This window comes from Gymnoscopelus braueri (genome assembly GCF_963280865.1).
Source record: "Gymnoscopelus braueri genome assembly, chromosome: 13".
NCBI classification, from domain to species: Eukaryota; Metazoa; Chordata; class Actinopteri; order Myctophiformes; family Myctophidae; genus Gymnoscopelus; species Gymnoscopelus braueri.
In genome coordinates this window covers 33,712,298-33,737,874 of record NC_137615.1, presented here as the reverse complement: position 1 = coordinate 33,737,874, position 25,577 = coordinate 33,712,298, and the positions used below count along the sequence as shown (strand labels likewise).

General features: G+C 43.8%; 1 protein-coding gene across 1 annotated transcript in view; it reads left to right on the top strand.

Moving 5' to 3' along the window:
• Window positions 1–25,577, top strand: part of LOC308099524 (voltage-dependent T-type calcium channel subunit alpha-1I-like) — a gene marked incomplete at both ends in the record, with an annotated part of 243,251 nt that overhangs the window by 123,476 nt on the left and 94,198 nt on the right. The window contains 5 exons of the mRNA XM_080448267.1: window positions 7,108–7,282; window positions 7,713–7,880; window positions 8,349–8,441; window positions 19,568–19,949; window positions 21,279–21,745. Coding sequence (XP_080304393.1) covers window positions 7,108–7,282; window positions 7,713–7,880; window positions 8,349–8,441; window positions 19,568–19,949; window positions 21,279–21,745 — 1,285 coding nt within the window. The remainder of the gene's footprint in view (window positions 1–7,107; window positions 7,283–7,712; window positions 7,881–8,348; window positions 8,442–19,567; window positions 19,950–21,278; window positions 21,746–25,577) is intronic.

Genomic DNA, 25,577 nt, shown 5'->3' with positions numbered 1-25,577 from the left:
TTGAGGGACAGGTATACTGTATAATTTGGCCAAAACTCAGGAACAAGAGCTAATGAAACATCGATCATCCCCACCCCAAACCCTCTCCAAACAATAACACAAGCTTAGTTTGCAGACAAATTATACGTATTTGGTTGTTTAACTGTAGTTTGCGATACAATTTTCTTGATTTGTGCAATTTATTTTGATACGACAGAGGAGAGGCAGGAAACTGAGGACAGAGAGAGAAGCTCACGCCAAACAGGTGTCCAGTTGGAAACCAAGCAGGGACATTGTGATTATGTGGTCAATGACATGCTCTTCACTCATCTACTGGATCACATGCTCCCCTATCATCCTTTTCCCATCTCTACCATCATCACGCTCAATACCATGACCAGCCTCTGCCGGCAGGTGTTTCGTGGGCTGCCGTAGTGGGGGTTACTGCGTGTGTGTGTGTGTGTGTGTGTGTGTGTGTAGCTCCGCTACTCTGTCAGGTGCACCCCCCCTCCCTGTCTCTCTCACCCTCTCTTTCTCTCTCTTTTCCCTGCTTGCTCTTTCTCCATCCTTTCTGAGCGCAGAAGGAGGGTTAAAGGTCCTTACACACTGGGAGCATGAGGAAAAAACGATCTGAACATGTGACCTGAGTTGGCTCTGTACTTGGACCGATCTTTTCTGTATACAGCAAATCTTTTCGCGGTTCAAGTGGTTAACGCCAACGAATCGCACAATAGACGCTCTCGATGTGTAGCGACCTTTAGATTTGACCGCCATGTCAGTCTCTACGTTTCGTTTACGCAAACTCTCCCCTCCGACAGTGCTCCCGTCATTGTGCTGTGCCCTCCATTAGTTGGCACAGAGCCTGCAAGTCGATGTGAATTTGATGGGTCTCGCGTGTACGTATCTCGCGTGCACGTACACGTACACACGTGCATGCTGCGGCCCCAGCCACCTGATCGATGGGGCGACTCCTGCGCTTCCTGCTCTCCGTTCAATATAGGAAGGAGCACGGCCAAATACGGCCACCGGCGCTAACGATCCTCACTCACTGTGTGTGTGTGAGTGTGCAAGGCGGTGCGCATGCGTGGCGTGCCGTGCACATGTTTGCATGTGTCTGCGTTTGCATGATGTGTGTGGCCTGCGGTCAAGGACAAAGGAGGTAGTATCTGCTAATACGTGTCAGCAGAATCTAGCCCCCTATATTGACTGCCGGGAAACAGGAGAGTAGGGGAGGAAGAGGCAAGGACAGGTCAGGACAAGACAAGACAAGACAGGGGAAGATTTAAAGTAAGGTTGGAAAGGGATCCTTTACTTTCCTTTACAGGAGCCTGGAAAGTAATGTCAAATTGACAACAAATGTGAGGGCATTTTAACAACATGCAAAAGCTTGGCTGTTGGGAAAGGTTCCTTTGTAAAATAGGTCAACTTTTAAGTTTTTGTTTAGGGGTTGATGTTTTTTAGTTGACTTAAGTCACTGTCAAGTTTGCTTTCTCTTGTAAATTGGTTTTAATTGTTGCTTGTGAAAGGACCACAGTGGAAATAAGTACTGCTATTAACCTATGTGGTTGTACAGCTATTTGCTTTTCAAATACACTCAACTAAACTAGGAGGAGATGGCGAAAGGAGAGGATACACAGTATAGGAGACACAGCAATGGCACAGTAGAGGAGATAAGACAAGAGGAGGTAGGGATCAGTGTAGACAGACAGACAGACAGACAGACAGACAGACAGACAGACAGACAGACAGACAGACAGACAGGCAGACAGACAGACAGGAAGTGTCAGGAGGAGAGGGAGAGATGAAATCACAGATGGGGGAAGACAGATATGAGGGGTTGAAATGATAGACAGTGAGATGGGTAAACAGCGCCAGTGACCCTGTGTGTGTGTGTGTGTGTGTGTGTGTGTGTGTGTGTGTGTGTGTGTGTGTGTGTGTGTGTGTGTGTGTGTGTGTGTGTGTGTGTGTGTGTGTGTGTGTGTGTGTGTGTGTGTGTGTGTGTGTGTGTGTGTGTTCAGTAATAGGCCCGTTGATGGAGAGGCTCTATTTCTGTCTTCCCAACGATGAACAGCCGCACTGGCCACACACACACACACCTGTAGTGCTTATACAGTAGGACTACAGTACCTTTACCATTACGGGTCCATTTGGTTCCATTTGTACTCATTTTACTCATCTCAGAGTTAAGTTAACACTGATGCTTTTGCTATACAGCATATTTTCTTTGCTTTGCCTCCCTTGTCTAATCAATATATTTCCACATATTCGATCTCCCATCCTTTTTAGCATTACCCCTTTTTTATGCATTTTTTCTTTCTCTTTCATACATTCATTCGTCTTTTAGTGCAGTCTGCACTTTCTGGCTATTGCTTTTTATATGCATCCCGATGTCTTTATGCGATGTCTTTATTGATTACTGCTCTACAGCGGCGAGGCAATGTGCCAAGGCCCTCCATTGGAATCCATTGCAAATAAAAGGAATTGATGGGTGGTCACTTTTCTACCGGTTCTTTCCCTTTACTTATACTTTATGTATATTGGTCATTCTAAAGGAGCACGCTCTAATGCTCCCATCTGTCAAGTGCCTTTTTCTCTTGCCAATGCCACGCACAACTCTCATTTAGAAGATATTCCACAAAGTCTCACTCTCTCTTTCCGTGTCTCTGTTTCTGTCATTCTGCCTCTCTCTCTCTCTCTCTCTCTCTCTCTCTCTCTCTCTCTCTCTCTCTCTCTCCCATAGGCGTAATTTCATAAAACATTTGAGTGAGGCGATTTCAAAAATAGATCGATCGGCTAAAAAAAAACTAAAAAAAAAGATTTCTTAAAATGTTTTACCTGCCCAAAATCGGGAGGCCACTTGCATTGACAGTTACTTCAGAACCATGGACAGCAACTACATCTACTTCAGAACCATGGACAGCAGCTAGTTATTTTAGAACCATGGACAGCAGCTACAGTAAACTTCAGAACCATGGACATCAGCTACAGTTACTTCAGAACCATGGACAGCAGCTAGTTATTCTAGAACCTTGGACAGCAGCTACAGTTACTTCAGAACCATGGACAGCAGCTAGTTATTCTAGAACCTTGGACAGCAGCTACAGTTACTTCAGAACCATGGACAGCAGCTAGTTATTCTAGAACCTTGGACAGCAGCTACAGTTACTTCAGAACCATGGACAGCAGCTACAGCTACTTCAGAACCATGGACAGCAGCTACAGCTACTTCAGAACCATGGACAGCAGCCGTTGTTCAGGGCCTCTCTCTCTCTCTTTCTCTTTCTCTTTCTCTCTCTCTCTCTCTCTCTCTCTCTCTCTCTCTCTCAATTTCTCAATCTCTCAGATGTATACCTTATACTATCAAGTATATTAAAATTGCCCTGAGGATTGGTCGACAAACGTAACATCTGGACAAACTTAACACAAACAATGTTAATGGCACTGCCATCAGAATAGCCTCACCAGGGACCATGTATGGACCATTTTGCCATGACAATGGTCACATCAGGGGCCACAGGCACACTGTTGATCCAATCCGCACTAAACTTATCACAAACACTGTTCAGGGGTTTGCCATGAAAATAGTCTGATCAATCTCACTCACTCACTCACTCACTCACTCACTCACTCACTCACTCACTCACTCACTCACTCACTCACCATGGACTCACTCACTCCCAAGCATAATGTCCCGGAGGTGTTAGAGTGGTGAAGTGCAGACTTCAATTTAAACAGGGAATTGTGGCACATGGGGCCTGATGAGATGCTTCACATGGAGCCAATCAGTTGGATTCACTCATTATATCAATCAAGAATCAACCAAACACATGGTGGCTTTCTCTCTCTGTCATGGGAAGGGCAGTTAAACAGGAGGAGAAGTGTGTGTGTGTGTGTGTGTGTGTGTGTGTGTGTGTGTGTGTGTGTGTGTGTGTGTGTGTGTGTGTGTGTGTGTGTGTGTGTGTGTGTGTGTGTGTGTGTGTGTGTGTGTGTGTGTGTGTGTGTGTGTGTGTTTCGCCGCGCCTCCAACCAAGTGGAGCTTACTATGTAACCCTGCTCAGGTTGTGTGTCTGTCTGTGTGTCTGTGTGTCTGTGTTCATGCTCTCATAATGCTCTGATTACAATGCACAACAGCCTGCTCTGATTACAATGCACAACAGCCTGCAACACACACACACACACACACACACACACACACACACACACACACACACACACACACACACACACACACACACACACACACACACACACACAACACACACACAATGTCAATGTTCTCTCCCCATCACGGTGAAATAACACGGATTGCAAGTCCGTAAATACACAATATTTTCGAGCTGCGTTCGCTTCCAGCGTTCGCGCGTCTTACTTGTCTCAGTGTATTGCTGTGTGTGTGTGTAAAAATTAACACGCGCATGCATGCGCACACACACACACACACACTCACACACACACACACAAACACACAAACAGATTATGTGTGTCTCAGAAGGGGGACTTTTATCAGATCATTATCTGATTTGAACTTGATTTCACCCCGGGGTACACACACACACACACACAAACACACACACAGACATGCGCGCGCATGCACGCATGCACGCACACACACACACACACATGCCTGAGAGAGAGAGAGAGAGAGACAAGAGAGAGTTTGTTACTTTGCAAGCAAAGTAACAAAAAACATCACTGACTGGAGAGATGAGTGTGTCATAGTACTCAACAATACAAGACACCAAATGACAGAAAAATAAGCTTAAAGTAATACTAGGTAACGTTTTCAACAAAACTAAAGTTAAATTGTATATCTTTTGCGAGTGGCAAAAGTTTCACAACACCCACTCCGTGAATTTCACCCCCGGAAGCCTTTTATTTATATATTTTCTATTGAACGTGTACGGGGGGGACTTTCCCGGGAAAATGACGTTCCTGGCCAACGTCATGACGTCGTGGCCGACGTCCTCAGGAACTACCGCAACGGTTTCCTGTTTGGCCAGGAACTACCGCGCTATTAACAAAAAGGAACCTCACGCTGATTTTAAGATAATGTAGGATTGGAAGATCGAAAAAGAACAGAAAAAGAAAGCACAGCTCATGGTAACTAATGCTCCACTGGCTAAGAGAAACGATCCGTAGATAGTATAAAACAATTAAAAGATCGCTTTTTGAAACGCTTCCGGCTTCCGGTGAAAACGAATGGAATTCTGGGTAATCGAGGACTAGGGAAATTGTATGCAGTGACGGTAGTGACCAGCAGAGGTTGCTAAAAATCGTTATTTGTGATTCTGCATTGTACAACTTTAACAATACAGAAAGAGAGAAAAATAACTGGACAAAAAGGAACAAAAAACACAAAAAAAAGGACACATGGGTGGGATCGATGACCATCAAAAAGCAGGGATAGCTAAGACTCTGTTAGTGAAAGTTGCACCATAGCAGCCAGATATCAGATAATACTCAACTATTATTATTACAAAACTAGTACAAATCTTTATCAATGCATAGCTGTATTGAAATGTAGAGCATTTAAATTATTATTATTTATTTATTTATTCCAGAAATGCAAAATAAATCTTAAAAATAGCAGATCTGATCTGAGCTTGTAGATTGGCTATTTTCACTGTATTTGAAAATTAATAATGTATTTTCCCTTCCTAGAAATGTAATCGAGCCAAAAGTATAACATTTGTCTTTGAAATGTTGTGGAGTGAAAATAATGGGTTTGCAAAAAAAGTAAAAAGAAAGTTGTTTTACTTAAGTACACATAGCCTACTCAAGTAAATGTACTTAGTTACTGTGCAGTGTGCACCACTGATCTTCAGTTTATGATAGGCTTACAATGCCACCATTCTAAAGATATATGTATATAAATTGCATTGAATTATCCCATGGTCATGCAGGTGTTATTAAAAGCTCTCTTACAGTTAGTGCAGGCGTGCTTTTGGCAAGTACACTGCAGCTTTAGCATTAAACCTGCCAGTGCTACCAGGCCCTGTGGCTTTAGGCCACACCCCCCCCCCCCACACACACACACACACACACACACACACACACACACACACACACACACACACACACACACACACACACACACACACACACACACACACACACACACACGCCTTTTCATGATCCACCTAATAGTCGGAGCTCCTGGCTCTCTCTCTCTCTCTCTCTCTCTCTCTCTCTCTCTCTCTGTCTCTCTCTCTCTCTCTCTCTTTCTCTCTCTCTCTCCTCTCTCTCTCCTCTCTCTCTCTCTCTCTCTCCTCTCTCCTCTCCTCTCTCCTCTCTCCTCTCTCTCTCTCTCTCAGACAGAGATGGAGTGCTCTCATTGGCAGGATTAGATTGGAAGGATAAGGGTGAGAAACGGAGAGAGAAAGATAAAGAAGGTGTGAAACAGAGAGCCAGGTTCACCTGACCCCAAACTTTGTGATAAACGCTCTCAGTCCTCCATTTTGTCAAAGTCAGCTATGTGGCGTGTGTACATGCGTGTGTGTGTGTGTGTGTGTGTGTGTGTGTGTGTGTGTGTGTGTGTGTGTGTGTGTGTGTGTGTCTGTGTGTGTGTGTGTGTGTGTGTGTGTGTGTGTGTGCGTGTGCGCGTGCGCGTGCATGTAGGTATGGATGTACATTTGCCTTTCCCTGCTATGAAGGTCTCCATGTTCACTGGCATGTTCAGACCATGACTAGAGGGTCTAAATCACTGTAAGAAAGATCTGTATTGGGGATGGGCATTTGGGAATTTGTTGTAAATCCTTGGAAATGGTAGCGGTTAAACACGGTCAGTCATAGCATTAAAGATGGGTTCCCCCCCCCTACACCCCCAAAACATGATCATGTAATGTCATTAAATAAGGAGGAAGAAATAGCTTGTAGATTTGCTATTTTCAAAAGATTTGTAAACATATTGAACTTAAATGGGACATTCTGCACAATGAGTACTTTCTACTTTTGGTGCTTTAAGTACATTTTGATACCAATACTTTTGTACTTTTACTAAAGTAAATTTTGATTTCCGGACTTTTTGCATTGCAGTATTGATACTTTTACTTAAGTAAAAAAAAGTGAGTACTTTTTTCCACCTCTGGAGGTCCGATACTCAAAGTGTACTTGGTCACTGTCCCACAGTCCATCTGGCATGGCTCTGCCGGCGCCGTACTACCAGCCGGAGGAAGACGACGAGAGGCCCTTCATCTGCTCCCTGGCGCCCGACAACGGCATCATGTCGTGCGCGGACGTGCCGGCGCGCCGCGAGGGAGGCCACTCCTGCTGCCTGGACAAGGAGGACGCACTGCACCGCCAGGTACGCCTAATGATCGGCTTATTCGCTATTATTTGAGATAATAATTCTTTCATTTTTGCATAATCGTCAGAGCGTCATAATTGTTTCCGAGTTGAAAAGGATTTAAGGGATAGTTCACCCCCAAAATCTATTAGTCACCCCATGGAGACTGGAATTCATGGATATTTGTTTTATTTTTTGTCGCATTCCTGAGCCAATAATTTGATGACCGGCAGCGGTTCCGGTAGGAGACACAAAGTCTCCTTTGTGTCTCCTACCGGAACCGCTGTCTACAGGTCCGCTGGTCATCAAATTATTGGCTTAGGAATGCGACAAAAACAAAATGCATAATGAGTACTATTTCTACATTGCAGTATTGATACTTTTACTTAAGTAAAAAATAATTGAGTATGTTTTCCACCACTGTGACTGACCCTCCTACACCATGCAGGCCCTGGGCCTGGTCCCCGAGCCCCTGGCCAATGGCAGCGGTGGAGCCGTGGGCCTGTGCATCAACTGGCACCAGTACTACACCCGCTGTCACCCCAGCAACATCAACCCACACAAAGGAGCCATCAGCTTTGACAACATCGTCTACGCCTGGATCGTCATCTTTCAGGTAACGCGTGCGCGTGTGCGTGTGCGTGTGCGTGTGCGTGTGCGTGTGCGTGTGCGCGTGTGCGTGTGCGCCGCTGACCCTCCCCATCTGAAAATATTGTGTGCCAGGGACCCCCATACAAGATTTGTGTGTTGTTAGAATGTTTCAGAAATATTCAAAATCGGCCAATTTTTTTTCTAAAGCAGATCTACAATTCCACAGCGCATCATGACACACACATATACAGTCAAAGTGGTTGAACTGATTTTGATGCTATTTTAACAATTTTTGCTGCGGACCCCCTGGAACCCCTTCAAGGACCCCTGGGGGTCCCCTCTAGACCCCGCTTTAAAAACCGCTGGGTTAGGGCATGTGCATTGGGTCACAGGATTATTAAACTCACCTTCGCTCATTGCATATTATCGCGGGGTTGATTTGCACGTCTTTTGCACGTCTTTATGTGGAATCTGTTTTTCCCTCCCTGTGTAGGTGATCACTCTGGAAGGCTGGGTGGAGATCATGTACTACGTCATGGACGCCCACTCCTTCTACAACTTCATCTACTTCATCTTCCTCATCATCGTAAGTCACTTCTACAGTATCTATACTAACCACAATACGCTGCCCAGTCGTGCCCAGGTAGGTGGCTGTGTGTCGCTGGCTCCCGTGTTGCCAATTCATGTGCGTAAAAAAACAAGCGCCGGTGTTGCCACATCCGTGAAACAAGCGGACCACGCGTGTGTGTTGGAACTGTTGTAGGTACCAAGCAGTGGTGGAAAAAGTACTCAAATGTTTTACTTAAGTAAAAGTATCAATTCTGCAATGTAGAAGTACTCTGTTACAAGTAAACGTCTGGAATTCAAAATGTTACTTGAGTAAAAGTACAAAAGTATTGTCATCAAAATGTACTTAAAGTACAAAAAGTTAAAGTACTAAAATGTTTGAAAATAGCAGATCTACAAGCTCACATGTGAGCTTGTAGATCGGCTATTTTCAAATAGCCTATGTATAAAATATATAATATATCATAATTTATATCTGAAAAGTAACTAGTAACTAAAGTTTTCAAATAATTGTAGTGGAGTAAAAGTACAATATTTGCCTCTGAGATGTAGTGGAGTAGAAGTAAAAGTATTGGAAATTGTAAATACTCAAGTAAAGTACAAATACCTCAACATTTTACTTACATTAAGTACAGTACTTAAGTAAATGTACTTAGTTACTTTCCACCACTGGTACCAAGTACAAAGTCACTTTCCATCCCTGATATACTGTCTGTGCACAGCGCATAACCCAAACTGCACATACTTTGGGTGCTCATATCCCCGGACGGGTATGGTCTAGTTCTAATAAATCTCGAGTAACAACATTCGGTAATTATATACATGTTTGTTAATGTGTGAATCAGTTCCGACTTCTTTCCGATTGACCTCAATCTGTTGCCATGGTGACATGTCATTCAAGCTAAATGGTATTACGTCGTAGGAGAGACCGTGGTGTTCTGGCATAATCGGCTGATAAAGATCATGTAAGAGTGAAGTGTTACCGTGGCCTTGAGCCTGTAGAGGTGCATCTCTAGAGGTATTTCCATTGTGTACATTACAGGTCTCATCACATTGTATAGATCGTGGGGGAGATAAGGTCCCTGAGAGGCTGATTGCAATATTAATAGACTTGTACAAATCAATAGGAGCACCGGAGAGAGAGTGAGCCCCGGGAATCAATTTCCAAAGGGAGAGCACGCCGAGTACATCTCTCCCCCAGTGGAGTGAGAGAGAGATGGAGGGACGGAGGGGGCGAGATAAGGGGGGTTTAACCCGTTAAGACCGGGAACGCATCTGTGTAACCACTTTATCCATATTTTATACTTTCGGCTATTCACAAATAGCAGATATAAGCTGAGCTTGTAGATCTGCAACCAAAAGAATGGTGTGATTTTTTTTGCAAATCTTTGAATATATATTGAATATATATTTTTAAAGCAAATATTTTCCAATCGTTTGGGGTCGTGGGGTATTTTGAGATGGGCGTCCGCGGCCAAATACATCATTTTGGGGGTCCTTGACATGGATTATTTTTTTAGCACCACTGATATAGAAACATATACGGTTCTACGTTTGTAGAAACCCCAGATGCAAAGATTTGAGTTACAAATGTTTGCTTAAAAAATATATTCAAAGATCTAAAAGCTTGTAGCGCAGCACTCGGTGCCGCGCTTTGAGCTTGTATATCTGCTATTTTTGAATAGCCAAAGAAATCCAAAAATTACACAGATTCTTTCCCGGTCTAAACGGGTTAAAAGAGGCATGTCAAGGTGTGTCAGAAAGCAAAACAGCGAGGGTGAGAGAAGTGAGGGTGCAAGGGGGGGACTGCATGTGCTAGAGATGGAAAACTGTTGTGTGACAGTGTATGTCAGAGAGAGAAGGAATAAACATGATGTTTGTGTATGTGTACGTGAGAGGCGCGAGATTGAGAGAAGGATAGAGGGAAAAGAAAGAGAGAGAGAGAGAGAGAGAGAGAGAGCAAGAGCTGCGATGGGCTGTCTTGTGGCGCGGCCCATCTCCTTTTACGAGGGTCCATGTTTTATGAATAGTGTAAACAAGTGCTGCATGCAAGAAGACGGGCTGAGAATAATATAAATATCGGTGTGCTTTGGCTTTGCCTCGTCCGGGCTGATTTCGGGGGGGGGGGCGGCGAAATAAAATGACCGCATGGTGCAGAGATAAAACGCACGAGGAACGCCGAGCGGGGAAAGAGAGCGACGGGCGGAGAATTGAGGGATGGCGTGGGAGGGAGGGACGTGAAATGAGACAGAAAAAAGGGGTAATAAGGGACTCCAAATGAACTTGACTCCCAGGAGGACATTTTTATGGCAGAGAGCAGTGGTGTTAAGTAACTAAGTACATTTACTAGAGTACTGTGCTTAAGTACAATTTTGAGGTACTTTTACTTTACTGGAGTACTTCCAATTGTCTGTACTTTTGCTTCTACTCCACTACATCTCAGAGGCAAATTTTGTACTTTTACTCCACTACAATTATTTGAAAATTTTAGTTGCTTTGCAGATATAGATAGATTAAAACAAAAAGTATTTTGTTAAAAGGTTAAAGCACTATATTCTGATAGTAATCATTGCTATAGAGTGTTTGTTCAGTAACAGGAGTCTCCCCGTCTCTCCAGCTCTTTTAATAAACAGAAAATACATTTTCCGGTAGGTGTCAAAATCTCAGCCAATCAATTCATTTTTATAGTGTTCCAGTTCCAATTTTGCCTGCTCATTTCTTAGTGTCATCACTTCCAATTTCACTTGTTTAATCTATATCCTGATTGAGTTCTCTATCCTGATTGGATAAAATTGGAATTGAAACTGAAACTGAAACGAAAATGCATTTTCTGTTTTATAAAGAGCTGGAGAGACAAGGAGACTCCTTTTACTGAACAAACACTCTATGAGTACTATCAGAATATAGAGCTATTTAACACTTATTTTAACCAAAGAAAATCACTTACCCTTTTTGTACTTTTGCTCAAGTCAATTTTGAATTCCGGACTTTTACTTGAAACAGAGCACTTCTACATTGCAGTATTGATACTTTTACTTAAGTAACACATTTGAGTACTTTTTCCACCACTGGCAGAGAGGCGTCGCCCACAAAGAAGTGAGCGATTCCCCCCAGATGAATAAACCATTGAGGAGGGATAGTTTGTATGAAAAGAGAGACGGACAGGTGCAGTGAGGGGTGACAAGACACGCTAAAGGAAGGAACAAGGATGGCACCGGAATAAAGGGACGGCACGCTAAAGCGTCCTCTCGTCCCGTCTCCCTCCCCTGTGCCGCGGTGCGTGTCGGGGAGAGGCCCACATGCGCGCTCTCAGCATGAGTGAGCAACCATCTTTAAGCCTTGCCTCGGATCCCGGCTTGGTGGCGGAGCCCTAAATCCCGCCACCGGGGCGACAGCATTAGCATCAGCATGCAATTAGCTGTCTTCATATCTTAGTGCAAGTTTAGTGCACCGCAGAGCACAAAGCAAAACAGAAGTAGCAAAGTTAAGCAGTTTATCATACCCTGAACCTACTTTATCATTATAGTCTTATCAGAGAGAATATGCAGATGATGTACTGTTTAATGTGCAATAATAATGTGTCCTGTATTTATATTTATAATATATTTATAGATCATTGCCGTATTGGAATCACTTTAGTCACGATGACTAATTTGTATATCAATTCTGAGCTATTCGGAGGCTCTTGCCAATTGTCAGCCCTAAGGCTAATCCTCTCTGGGCTCCATGGGTGACATGGTCCATTAGAATAGAAATGCTGTTCCCCCCCTTTGCACCATAGCATTTAACCCATTAAGACCGGGGAAGAAACTGTGTCATTTTTAGATGTCTTTGGCTATTCAAAAAATAGCAGATATACAAGCTCATAGCGCTACGAGCTTGTAGATCAGCTGTCTTTGAATATATATATACATTTTTAACTCAAATGTTTGCTTCTGGGGGTCCCTGGAACAAAATATTTTGAGATGGGGGTCCGCGGCCAAATACATTTTACGGGTCCTTGACATGAAAAGGTTTGAGAACCACTATAGCAACATATGTTTTTTCAAATAAGAAACTGTTAGGATTTAGAAGACATTTGTAGAATCCCCCAGAAGCAAAGATTTTAGTACATTTTTTTCGCTTTAAAAATATATATATTAAAAGATTTTCACAAATGTTGATGATTTTTCAAAAATAGCCCAAATAAATCTGAAATGACACACAGATGCGTTCCCGGTCCTAATGGGTTAAGAGATGTGTCAGCTCCCAGCATGCATTGCCAGACGGTGCCTCTTTACAAGCTGGCCCGAAGACATGGAGAGGAGAGAGGAGAAGAGAGGAGAGGAGCGGCGGGGAAGAGGAGAGGAGAGGAGAGAAATAATGAGGGGAAAAGGAGTAAAGAGGAGAGCCGTGAAGCCAAGCCGAAATGCGGGTTGTTAAAAGAAAAACAGAGGGAAAAAAATGTCACAGCCTCACGTCTTAACACAGCACAGCAACCACAGGGAAGAATCACCTTCTAATCCCCCAAAATCCTTCTACTACGCTGCAGTAGACAGGAACAAAACGTTACACAGAGTGAAAAGATTTGGCCTGAATCACCACATTGTTACTCTCCCACCTCTTTCTGGGTTTATTGGCCTGTTTGTGCTGCTAGCGTTCGCGAATATAACCATGATTGTAACACTAAACCTTTTCCTTGGCACATGTTGTACCCTAGATTGTCGCTGCCAATGCAACTGGCTTCTTGGCAGCCCCTCTCCGGGGATCACAGACACTGGGCCTCAAATTGCCGTGTAATCACTTCTGTCTGGTCAATGGTCCACTGCCTCTGCTTTGGTATAGAGCCTTCATGTGGGGGTGCGTGTTTCGGCCGAGTTCGTGCCCCACCACATGGGGAAACGTATTTTAACCCATTCAAACCGGGAAAGAACCTGTGTCATTTTTTAATTTCTTTGGCTATTCAAAAATAGCAGATCTGCAACCCAAAAAATGTGACATTTTGGAATATAATATATTTTTAAACCAAACTCAAATCTTTGCTTCTGGGGGATTCCACAAATGGCTTTTAATTCCTAACAGTTTTTTTGAAAAAAAAAACGTATGTTGCTGTATCAGTGGTTCTCAAACTTTTTCCTGTCAAGGACCCCCAAAATGATATGTATTTGGCCACTGACCTTCATCTCAAAATATTTTGTTCCAGGGACCCCCCAGACGCAAAGATTTGAGTTACAAATGTTTGCTTTACAAATATATATATAGTCAAAGATTTGAACAAATTCTCAAGATTTTTCAAAAAATAGCAGATCTACAAGCTCGTAGCGCCTATTTTTGAATAGCCAAAGACATCTAAAAATGACACAGATTCTTTCCCGGTCTAAATGGGTTAACACTTGCAACTGGGGCCGGGGTCATTGGGACCATATTTTAACACCTGATTACTAAGGCTGCACAAATAATGTTTGGGTTTCATGTTTACAATGAGCCGACCCAGCATTGCCTCAAGCTTAGAACAGCTCTTTGCTGTGACTTCTAAAACCACTTGCAGCAGCTTGTCAGTGTCATGCAAGCCCTATCTGATATGCGGAATTTGTCATCTGTCCCTAGATGACAAATTACGTTCATTTTGAACTGAAGTGATGCTAGATCACTGCTTGATTATTGGCAAACAATCTCAAGTCAATTTCCTTATTTTCCTTCCAATAGATGGAGCATCGCGGCAGTTCAGGCAGGCACGGAAGTCAAGCCGGCCCCACTCTCATACAGCATCCAATCACATATGGCCACAATCAGTGGTGTCAAGTAAAGTACATTTACTCAAGTACTGTACTTAAAAACAATTTACACGTTTTTTTTTACTTTACTGGAGTATTTCCAATTTGCTGTATTTTTACTTCTATTCCACTACACCTCAGAGGCAAATATTATACTTTTACTCCACTACAATTATTTGAAAACTTTAGTTACTAGTTACTTAGATTTGGATTATTATTACCAAAGATACATTGCCCACTGCAGCCCTATATACATTTTGGCCACTTGAAAATAGCCGCTCTACAAGCTCACAATGGCGTCGCGATGCGATGCATTGTGAGCTTGTAGATCTGCTATTTTCAAAAGATTTTTATATATTTTACATCTCTCGTCAGTGAACAAACTCCCTTCACCTCCCCGGCCTCCCCCTGTAGTAGCATTTACATTTCACTTGTGTAAGCACTATGATATTTTCCCATTATTACCAGAACACCCCCCCTCCCCCCCTGAAGGGGGTACATCATAAAAACAGAAAGCTCATAAAAGTTAGCACAGAACCTGAGCCGTAGCGTATGGAAGCACAACCTGTAAAATCACATGTCACGGTTTAATTAGTTCTAGTAGTCGAAGAGAGCCATATGTCAGCATGTGATGCAAGGCAGGTGTTCACATGCACTGTAATGTGTTCTTTTAATTTGTGTGTATCTACAGTAATTGGTTCTGCCCTATAGAGCTTTATAGTATGTCTATTATCGTGTCCATGTAATCACAGGAGCAGAGCAATAGCATGTATAGCAATATAGCATGGCAATGGGTGGGATTCATCTTGCCAAGAGTGTCTGACTGAAATCGTCTGCTGTCGGGCGGAAAACCTTGTATGTCCGAAACCGTTCCTTTTTTATTACTATTTAAATCATTATATAAAATAGTGAAAATAGCTGATCAACAAACCTCACAGTGGGTCGCATCGCGAGTCGCGACGCAATGTGAGCTTGTAGATCTGCTATTTGAACTACTTTTCTGCCACACTCTTGCATGATGAAGCAGGGCATTCATTTACGGAAAAAAAACGTACAAGTTGAAATATGGAGATACAAGGTTTCTGCCCGACAGCGACGAAATGAAACAGAAGGGTGCATGGCATGCAATTCTGATACTGTACTTCATACGATGTGGTGAATGATTGAACCTCTTTGTTTCCACCTTGTTGGAAGGTTGTCAGAGGGCAGTATTAATCAAAGCTTGTCGCACGTCCTATGAGTGAGTGCTCATGCAGGACGCTGTAAAGACTCAGGAGTTTGACCTCCACTCTGTCAAAAAGAGTGTTTAGACTCTTAGCTATACTTGATACCTGGATCTACAAGCTCACAACGCGGCGCAATACGGTACATTGTTAGCGTGTAGATCTGCTATTTTCAGGGTTTTTTCTTTCTTAAAATAGTCTTTAGTAAACAGGGTCGGGATACTAATTCCATTCATTTAAGAAAGAGAACTCATACAGTATACAGGATAAGTAAAATTGGAAGGTGTATGCGTGTGTATTCACTCACCTTTCTCTGTGCTCTTTGCATTGTGTGTGTGTGTGTGTGTGTGTGTGTGTGTGTGTGTGTGTGTGTGTGTGTGTGTGTGTGTGTGTGTGTGTGTGTGTGTGTGTGTGTGTGTGTGTGTGTGTGTGTGTGTGTGTGTGTGTGTGTGTGTGTGTGTGTGTGTGTGTGTGTGTCCACATGCATGCATAATGTCACGAATCTCACGATCATCTGAATTTGTGATATCAGGCTGCTCTCTGATTATGCGCAAGGCTACCTACTGATCAGAATCCCAAAACACACGCGCACACACACACACACACACACACACACACACACACACACACACACACACACACACACACACACACACACACACACACACACACACACACACACACACACACACACACACACACACACGCAAGGCTGGAGGGAAATCAAAGCCTCACACACCAGTAGACCAGCCTTCTTCGTCCCAGATGGGTGATTCTCCTCCCTCTCCGCCACTCTGCTAGGTCCCTTCCTCCTCGCTCTGTCCCCTCCTCCACCCTCCCTGCCCTGTCCTGTCCTGTCCAGTGGTGTAAAGTAACTAAGTACATTTACTTAAGTACTGTACTTGGGAAATTTCTTTAGGTATTTGGTCCAATTTCCAATACTTTTACTTCTACTCCACTACATTTATTTGAAAACTTTAGTCACTAGTTATCTTGTAGATTTTGATTATTATTTTAAAACATACATTAACCACTTCAGCCCTACATACATTTCAGCCATTTAGAATAGCCGATCTATTCAATTCAATTCAATTCAATTCAATTTTATTAAAGTGTCAAATCACAACAAGTTGTCTCAAGACACTTTACATGTAGAGAAGAGACCCGACATCCCACCCTGAGCAAGCAATTTTGCGACAGTGGCAACGAAAAACTCCCTCTTAACTGGAAGAAACGTCAGGCAGACCCTACAAGCTCACAATGTGTTTTGCGATGCGACGCATTGTGAGCTTGTAGTTCTGCTATTTTCAAAAGATTTAAATGGGATATTCTGCATATTGAGTACTTTTTCTTTACTTTATACATTTTGATGCCAATACTGTTGTACATTTACTCAAGTACATTTTGAATTCCGGACTTTTACTTACTAAAGTTACTAAAAAATGTGAGTACTTTTTCCACCACTGGTCTGGTCCTGTCCTTCCTGGACCTTCGATCACTAAGGACACATAGGTCAAAGTATAGACATGGGGCTCCATGCGTGTGGTTGTGTGACTGCTTCATACACAGTACAGGGTCCATTTGGTTACATTTTTATGTTCTTGCACATTTGCAAGATTTTACTGTGTATGCACTATGCAGTATGTGTTGAGTCTTATATGCAACATTTATGTCTGCAAGCTTTACTTTTGGTGCACAAACTTTCTCAGGCTATAGCCGGTAAAGTTTTTGTGTGTGTGTGTGTGTGTGTGTGTGTGTGTGTGTGTGTGTGTGTGTGTGTGTGTGTGTGTGTGTGTGTGTGTGTGTGTGTGTGTGTGTGTGTGTGTGTGTGTGTGTGTGTGTGTGTGTGTGTGTGTGTCTGCGTGCGCCTCAGACGTGTACGTGTTCATATTTCGTAATGATCAAAAACATCCATTCGGTCAAAAAGCTGCCTCAATCCTTCGGGCAGGTTTTTTCATGGGGATGTACCGCGCTAAGCTATATTGATCTAATCATCGTACCGTGACTGACTCTTTAGAGTCCAATAGCCAACAGTCCCACAAGATTTCCTATTACCACAGTCCCACAAGATTTCCTATTACCACAGTCCCACAAGATTTCCTATTACCACTGCTAAAGGGGTCAGCCAAAGGGTCCCCACGCACGGTCTCTCATCCCAATCACGAGCCCTCCTTTACTTTTGTCTGGCCCAGGGGAAGCAAATGAAAGATCGTGCCACCATCGGCACGGTACGCCGAAGATTCAGGGACAGATTGATTGATGGATAGAGAGATGTCAGCGAGAGGATGGAATCATGAGGGGGAGGAAATAGAACATGATGCGTGGGAGTAAGAACATAGGGAGGGGGAGAGAGAGAGAGAGAGAGAGAGAAGAATAGGGAATGAAAGAATGAAACATAAGGCACTAAAGGCAGGCTCAGAATTGTGCTCTGGGCATGTGTTGGCTCAATCTGTCCGCTCCGATCACACTCAGGCTGGTGTGAAGCCAAGCCCTCGGAGACCTTTAGCATGTGCGCTAACGTGCGCTCCCTGCTACAGGGAGATTGGCACACGTCACTATGGACTGATGCCAGAGCTCACTCCTTCTTCACTGACGAAAGACAGCAGGTCCTCCTCGTTTACCGCTGGAACAGTCCGTTCATTCTGTGTGTTTTTTTGTGAAATGAACAAAACAGCGCTTTGTTTCCCCTCCTTGAGGAGTTACAACTGACTGTAGAGTTTGTTTATTGTTGCTGTTGTGTGTGCTAATCTTCCCGAGCTAAGTTCATCACTTCCCCATTTCTACCCAGAACAATTGGTTCATTAGGCGAGGCATCTGTGTGGCGGTCATTACCAATCCACAAGCCATTGTGCCCGCCTAGAGCATCTCAGGACTTGGATCATTTACCATTGGCTGCATTAACAGCTGTGTGTGTCTGTATTCACTCAATGAGATCCTCATTCACTTTCTCTCCTTGTAATGATTTAATCTGTATCCTATTTTCCGCCGCTGCAACCCCCTTCCAATCCATTATTCTAGCCTCCAATATAATGTTGTTGCCGGGGTGGAAACTTTCTATCTCCATATTTTATTTTATTTATTTATTTTATATTCCCCATGAATCAGTTCACCCTTTATGTCTGGCTCGACTGATCCCAATCAATCTTCTCATCGTCACCATCATGTCGTGTGTGTGTGTGTGTGTGTGTGTGTGTGTGTGTGTGTGTGTGTGTGTGTGTGTGTGTGTGTGTGCGTGTGCGTGCGTGCGTGCGTGCGTGCGTGCGTGCGTGCGTGTGTGCACGTAACTAGGGATGTTAACGTTTTTGAACAAAATAATAATCTTAAGAGGAAAAAAATGTCGACATATGTTAACATCCCTACTGGTAACCCAGCTTGTAAATCTTGCCGAATGTTCACCTACTTGTTTGCCTGTTATGTTTGCCTATTATAGAGAAAATTGGCTGCACATCCCACGCCTGCATTTAGGCTAGGTGCTGGACATGAAGGGAAGAATCAAGGATAAGAAGAAGAAAGTCCGCACACTGACTCAAGCTCCAAAAAAACATACTTTTTATTTATGCAACGTTTCGACCTTCTAGGTCTTCATCAGGCAAATATTGGATATAGAATATTTGCCTGATGAAGACCTAGAAGGTCGAAACGTTGCATAAATAAAAAGTACGTTTTTTTGGAGCTTGAGAACATGTTTGCCTATTATGACGTGTCCAGAATAGGGATGCTGAGGTTCATGCAGTGAATTCTCAGCTCCAGGGTATATGAGATCTGACTGTCAGCTAGGACGAAAATACATCGAAACCAAAATTTAGAATCAACTTGCTGTTGCTCATGTAGGTTAATCAAGTAATCGAGAAGCATTGTTTTCTTTTTTACACCTGTATATCAAAGTTCCAATAGACTTTTTTTTCTTTCTTGTCTAAATCGATTCGCTGTAAAATGGTGGCGTTCAAAAACAGCTGAAATAGCTCATCTACATTCTCTCAACGTAACTTGTTGTGAGCTTGTAGATCTGCCATTTTCACAATTTTTTTTAAAAAGTAATAATCGTTCATTAATCGTAATCAATCAAGAGTAAGTTTGAATTGATCCGTTTACCGATTTGAAGTCATATTTCCCAGCCCTACCGCCCAGTTCTGACCGCTGTAACCCCCCCCACCCCTTCCCCCCTCCAGATCGGCTCGTTCTTCATGATCAACCTGTGCCTGGTGGTCATCGCCACGCAGTTCTCGGAGACCAAGCAGCGGGAGCACCAGCTGATGGAGGAGCAGCGCGCCCAGTGCCTCTCCTCCTCCACGCTGGCCAGCATGGTCGAGCCGGGGGGCTGCTACGATGAGATGTTCCAGCTGGTGTGCCACGTCCTGCGCAAGGCCAAGCGCCGCTCCATCGCCTTCTACTACACGCTGCAGGGCAAGCCGCCGCCCGTCTACCCCAGCAGGGCCAGGCGAGTGAGGGGCGAGGGGGGAGGGGGAGGCGGCTGCGTGGCGGCGGCGGTGGTGGCGGCGGGAGGAGTGGGGAGCGCGAACGCAGACCACCATCACTCTAGGCCGCCGAGACGTGAGTATAGGAGGACGTTTTCAGACTTAAGGGTCTTTTCATGGAAACGTTTGATGGTTGTTTTATATTTTTTACAATTATGCAGTGGTGGGAAAGTACTAATGTTTTACTTAAGTAAAAGTATAGGCTGCCAATACTGCAATGTAGAAATACTCTGTTACAAGTAAAAGTCCAGAATTCAAAATGTACTTGAGTAAAAGTGCATAAGTATTGGTATCAAAATGTACCTAAAGTACCAAAAGTAAAAGTACTCGTTATGCAGACAGTCTCATTTAACAGGTTTTCAAATCTATACAATGTCTAAAAACCCTTTGCAAATAGCCGATCTACAAGCTCACAATGCGTCGCTTTGAGCTTGTAGATCCGCTATTTTCAAATTGCCAAAGTTTAAAGGACAACTTTGTTTTTTTTACAACCAAGGTTTATGTTTTAGATTGTAATTAAAGTAAATAAAAGATAAGTGTTAACATTTTTAAATGTAAATTTTTACAGTGGGCGGGGGCATTCTGTCCGGTGGCTAAAAATGTCTTTTTTTACACAATAACCCGGCGTTTTCTTTATTATTATTTACAGTAGCTCTTCTAGCCCCCAATAACTCACATCTGGCCATAAAAGACCACAGGACCTTTTTTATTGTGTAAAAAAGGCATATTTAGCCACCGGACAGAATGCCCCCGCCCACTGTAAAAAATATCGCAAAAATTGCTAAAACTATAGAAAGCAGTAAATGAAAAAAAAATAACACTCATCTTTTATTTACTTTAATTACAAGCTAAAATATAAACCTAAAAAAACTAAGTTGTCCTATAAATAGGGCTGAAGTGGTTTTATAATAATAATCAAAATCTACAATGTAACTAGTAACTATGTTAAAAACGTATTGCAAATTGGAAATACTCCAGTACAGTAAAAGTACCTCAAAATTGTACTTAGTTACTTTCCACCTCTGCAATTATGTGTAATGAATGCAGCACTCTATTTCCTCTATTTCCTCACTCACATTGAATTACTTGATACATTGTGCATGGAAGCACTACAGTGCTATTGGAGTGAAACATTTGACCTGTGAAAAAGCTGTGACAAGCTTCACACACAGACAGGTAATAACTCTCTCTCTCTCTCTCTCTCTCTCCTCTCTCTCTCTCTCTCTCTCTCTCTCTCTCCGAGTGCCGCGCTACGAGCTTGTATATCTGCTATTTTTGAAAAATCGTGAAAATTTGTGTCAAAATCTTGGATTATATATTTTTTAAAGCAAACATTTGTAAAATGTTTAGTTCCAGGAACCCCCAGAAGCAGAGATTTGAGTTTTGAGTCTCTCTCTCTCTCCAGTATCCCACTGTCCACACCAGAGTAAGCCAGACCATGACTCCCAGCCTCTGGCCAACTCCATCAGCCTGTCCGTCACAGAGAACCCTGAGGACTGCCCTCAGTGTGCAGCGCTGTCACTCAGAGAGGGGGCGGGAGGAGGAGGAGGAGGAGGAGGAGAGACCGCGGGCCACTCGGCCAATGGGCAGGAGGGGGAGGAGGAAGAGGAGGAGGAGGAGGAGGAGGGGGCCATGGAGGAGACGGACGGGGAGGGGAACCACCTGGAGGAGAGGAAGAAGAGGAGGGGCGAGGTCAAGAAGAGCAGGGGGAGGAGGAAGAAGAGGAGGACGTGCTATGGACACTGCATGGACCTGTGGGGCAGCATGAGGAAGAAGCTGTGGGGCATCGTGGAGAGCAAGTACTTCAACAGAGGCATTATGATCGCCATCCTCATCAACACCATCAGCATGGGCATAGAACACCACAACCAGGTGAGCTGTTAGGACATACACACACACACACACACACACACACACACACACACACACACACACACACACACACACACACACACACACACACACACACACACACACACACACACACACACACACACACACACACACACACACACACACACAATCTTTTTCTTCCATCCTTCCTTCCTTCCTTCCTTAAACCTCCTTCTTTCCTTCTTTCCTTCCTTGAATACTCCCTTTCTTTCTCTCTTACATACTTCCTCATTCTTTTCCCTGGCTTAAATTAAAAACACAAGTTCCGTCACTGTCTCGGGGATTGTGGACGCACTTGCACGACTATGCGGTTTGGCACAACATTATATGCGTCCGGTGATGAGACTTTGTAGTGTATTTTGATTAAAATATTGAGTATACCTCATGCACCTCACACATAAGACACAGTAAGCAGGCCAAATCATATGCAGTATTTACAGTACATTACAAGATGCATTATTCATGGCCCCTGGTTGTCTAAATGCTCACAGCACGGTGCCCACTGCATGGCACTATGAATGTACCTACACAATTAATTCAACCATCTGTTAGTTTATCTGTGCGCAACTCAGAGAATGTACAAATGTAACTGATTCGGTTACATTTGTACATTCTATGAGTTACAACAAGCCTGAGTATTTGATAATGTTGTCTCAAACACAGTATCAAACAGTGTAAAGTAACTAAGTACATTTACTCAAGTACTGTTCTTAAGTATACTTTTGAGGTACTTTTACTTCTACTGCACTACATCTCAGGGGCAAATATTGTACTTTTACTCCACTACAATTATTTGAAAACTTTAGTCACTAGTTACTTTGCAGATATAAATTATTACATTATAAAACATACATTAACCACATTAGCCCTATTTTATACCTAGGCTATTTGAAAATAGCCTATCTACAAGCTCACAACGCGTCGCATCGCAACGTTGTGAGCTTGTAGATCTGCTATTTTCAAACATTTTTGTACTTTTACTTTTGGTACTTTAACTATTTTGATACCAATACTTTTGTACTTTTGTACTCAAGTAAATTTTCCGGACTTTTACTTGTAACGGAGTACTTCTACATTGCAGTATTGATACTTTTACCTAAGTAAAACATTTGAGTACTTTTCCCACCACTGCACAGTGTCACTGCAGTGATGATACCCCCCCCCCCCGCCCCCAGTAGTTATCGCCACCGACGGAGGATATCATAGAAACACGGTGATAACAAATGACATTAATTCAGAGGATGAGCGTGGGCGCTGGAGTACATGGCAGTCAAAGCCGCGCCGTCCTCTGACAGCGGTGTAAACAGTTAAACGTAAGCGGTGCGCAAAAAAACCCAGAAGCTTGGCTGGCTCGCTCCACCGTTGGCCAGCGCTCCTCACAGACAGACAGTGAGGCAGGTGTCTGAGGGGGAGAGCAGGAGCACTGTGCCAAGAATGCACACACACACACACACACACACACACACACACATGCACTCACACTGCAGGCACACAGAGATATGTGCACACAGACACACATTTAATTGTGTGTGCATGCACATACTGTATGTGAACACGGGCGCGCACACACACACACACACACACACACACACACACACACACACACACACACACACACACACACACACACACACACACACACACACACACACACACACACACACACACACACACACACACACACACACACAGGCATGTGCGTGCGGGGACACACACACACACACACACACACACACACACACACACACACACACACACTTCAGAGAACGCACAAAGGCAGGCACACAAACGTGCGCATGCACGTGCACCCACACATAAACACCTGCAAGCTACCACTAGCTCTTGCATAATAGCCGCCCTTCTCCCCCGATTGTTTATTGTCAGTTTAATCGCTGTTTCAACAGAACCCCCCTCCCCCCCTCCCCTCCCCTATCTCTCTCATCTACCCCAAGTCTTTTCACATGGAAAAGAAGAATTGGTTTTACAGTATGTCACCTCCCGGGTCTCTAAAAGCCACAGAGGAGGAACAGGGGAGAGAGAGAGAGAGAGAGAGAGAGAGAGAGAGAGAGAGAGAGAGAGAGAGAGAGAGAGAGAGAGAGAGAGAGAGAGAAGAGAGAGAGAGAGAGAGATGAGAGAGAGAGAGAGAGAGAGAGAGAGAGAGAGAGAGAGAGAGAGAGAGAAGAGAGAGAGAGAGAGAGAGAGAGAGGAGAGAGAGAGAGAGAGAGAGAGAGAGAGAGAGAGAGAGAGAGAGAGAGAGAGAAGCGATGGAGGCAGATGCCATGTTACACAGCACTTTTAACGACTTAAACCCCATATGGTTGAGCAGAATCCCTCAGGGCTCAGTACTAGTATGTTGTCCGTTATTGTGGGGAAAGCGTTTGCTGAAAATAGCAGATCGACAAGCTCACAACGCGATACGTTGCGTCGCGTTGTGAGCTTGTCGACCGGTTATTTTCGGCGAAAGCTTTCCCCTATACGGATGTCGGGGTTTAAGTGGTTATGCTCAATTGTCTGTGTTCGTATGTGTGTGTGTGTGTGTGTGTGTGTGTGTGTGTGTGTAGCATGCACGAGATACAAAAACTTTCTCTCTATCTCCCTCAGCCACTTTACACCGGCAGCACTTCCCACGGGCTGACACAAAGGCAGCCATAGGAGAGCGTGCGTGCGCTGTCTTTACCTCATGTGATTCTGTTTCTAAATTTGGAGCACGGTAGTCTATACGAACCGCCTACCTAACCACAGAGTGGAAATGCCCACGTCAAAGCACAAGTCGTTGTTGTCAGGAAGAAACCTTGTATCGCCATATTTAAACTGTTTTTTTCTTCATAAATTAATGTCCTCTGTCATACAAGAGTGTCACGCAATAGTAGCGAAAATAGCAGATTGTGAGCTTTTAGATCAGCTGTTTTTGCTATTTTTATTTTGAAAGTGAAAGTGGTTAAGTGTGTCGGCGGATTTAAATATTCAACCAATAAAAAGTATTAACAAGAGCAAACAACATTTGATCGCTTCAAAACAGGTTCTTTTGTTTCCTGAAAAGTATCGGTTTGGACAGCAACGACTTGTACTGTATCTGGATCTGAGTGGTGCCGGTGATCTCGGTTGCTTGTTTGATGATTTGTGTGAGTTTTTTCTAGCTTTTCTCTGTGACTAGGCCAATGCCGGGTTGGGAAGGATACCCGCTGGGAATGCATTTGTGGATTTATATTTCTGGACAACCGCCAGTTCGACTGCCTTCCCACTCGGCACATCCACTCCCTCTGGTCCTCTGTGTGATTGAAGTCCATCGGTCAGATGGTTCTCCAGATATGGGGGACACATGGACAGATGGCCAGACATGCACACAGAGATTCTGTGTATTTACAGATAAATATTATATACTACAGGTTGGAGCCGCTGTGCAGCCCTCACATCTAGAGTACGTCGGAGGTTAGTTGTACCCAAATTTATATGGATCCTTATAGGATTTGTTTGAGTCTGATGTCATGATGACAAGGTTTGTTTGGGTCTGGTGTCTTGCAGTCACAGTCAGCATGACACACGCCATATTTGGGTGTAGCTGCAGTGGGAACTATATATATGGTTATTATGTTTGAGTCATAGTGATGGCAGCATGACAAATGCTTTGGAAACGATGCCCATTGGGAACACATGCCCCTTCCCGTTATGCAATACCCGTTGTGTCGGTTGTCCGGATACCTGTTGTACCTGTCTGTCTGTCTGTCTGTCTGTCTGTCTGTCTGTCTGTCTGTCTGTCTGTCTGTCTGTCTGTCTGTCTGTCTGTCTGTCTGTCTATGTTCCCTTTTATGCC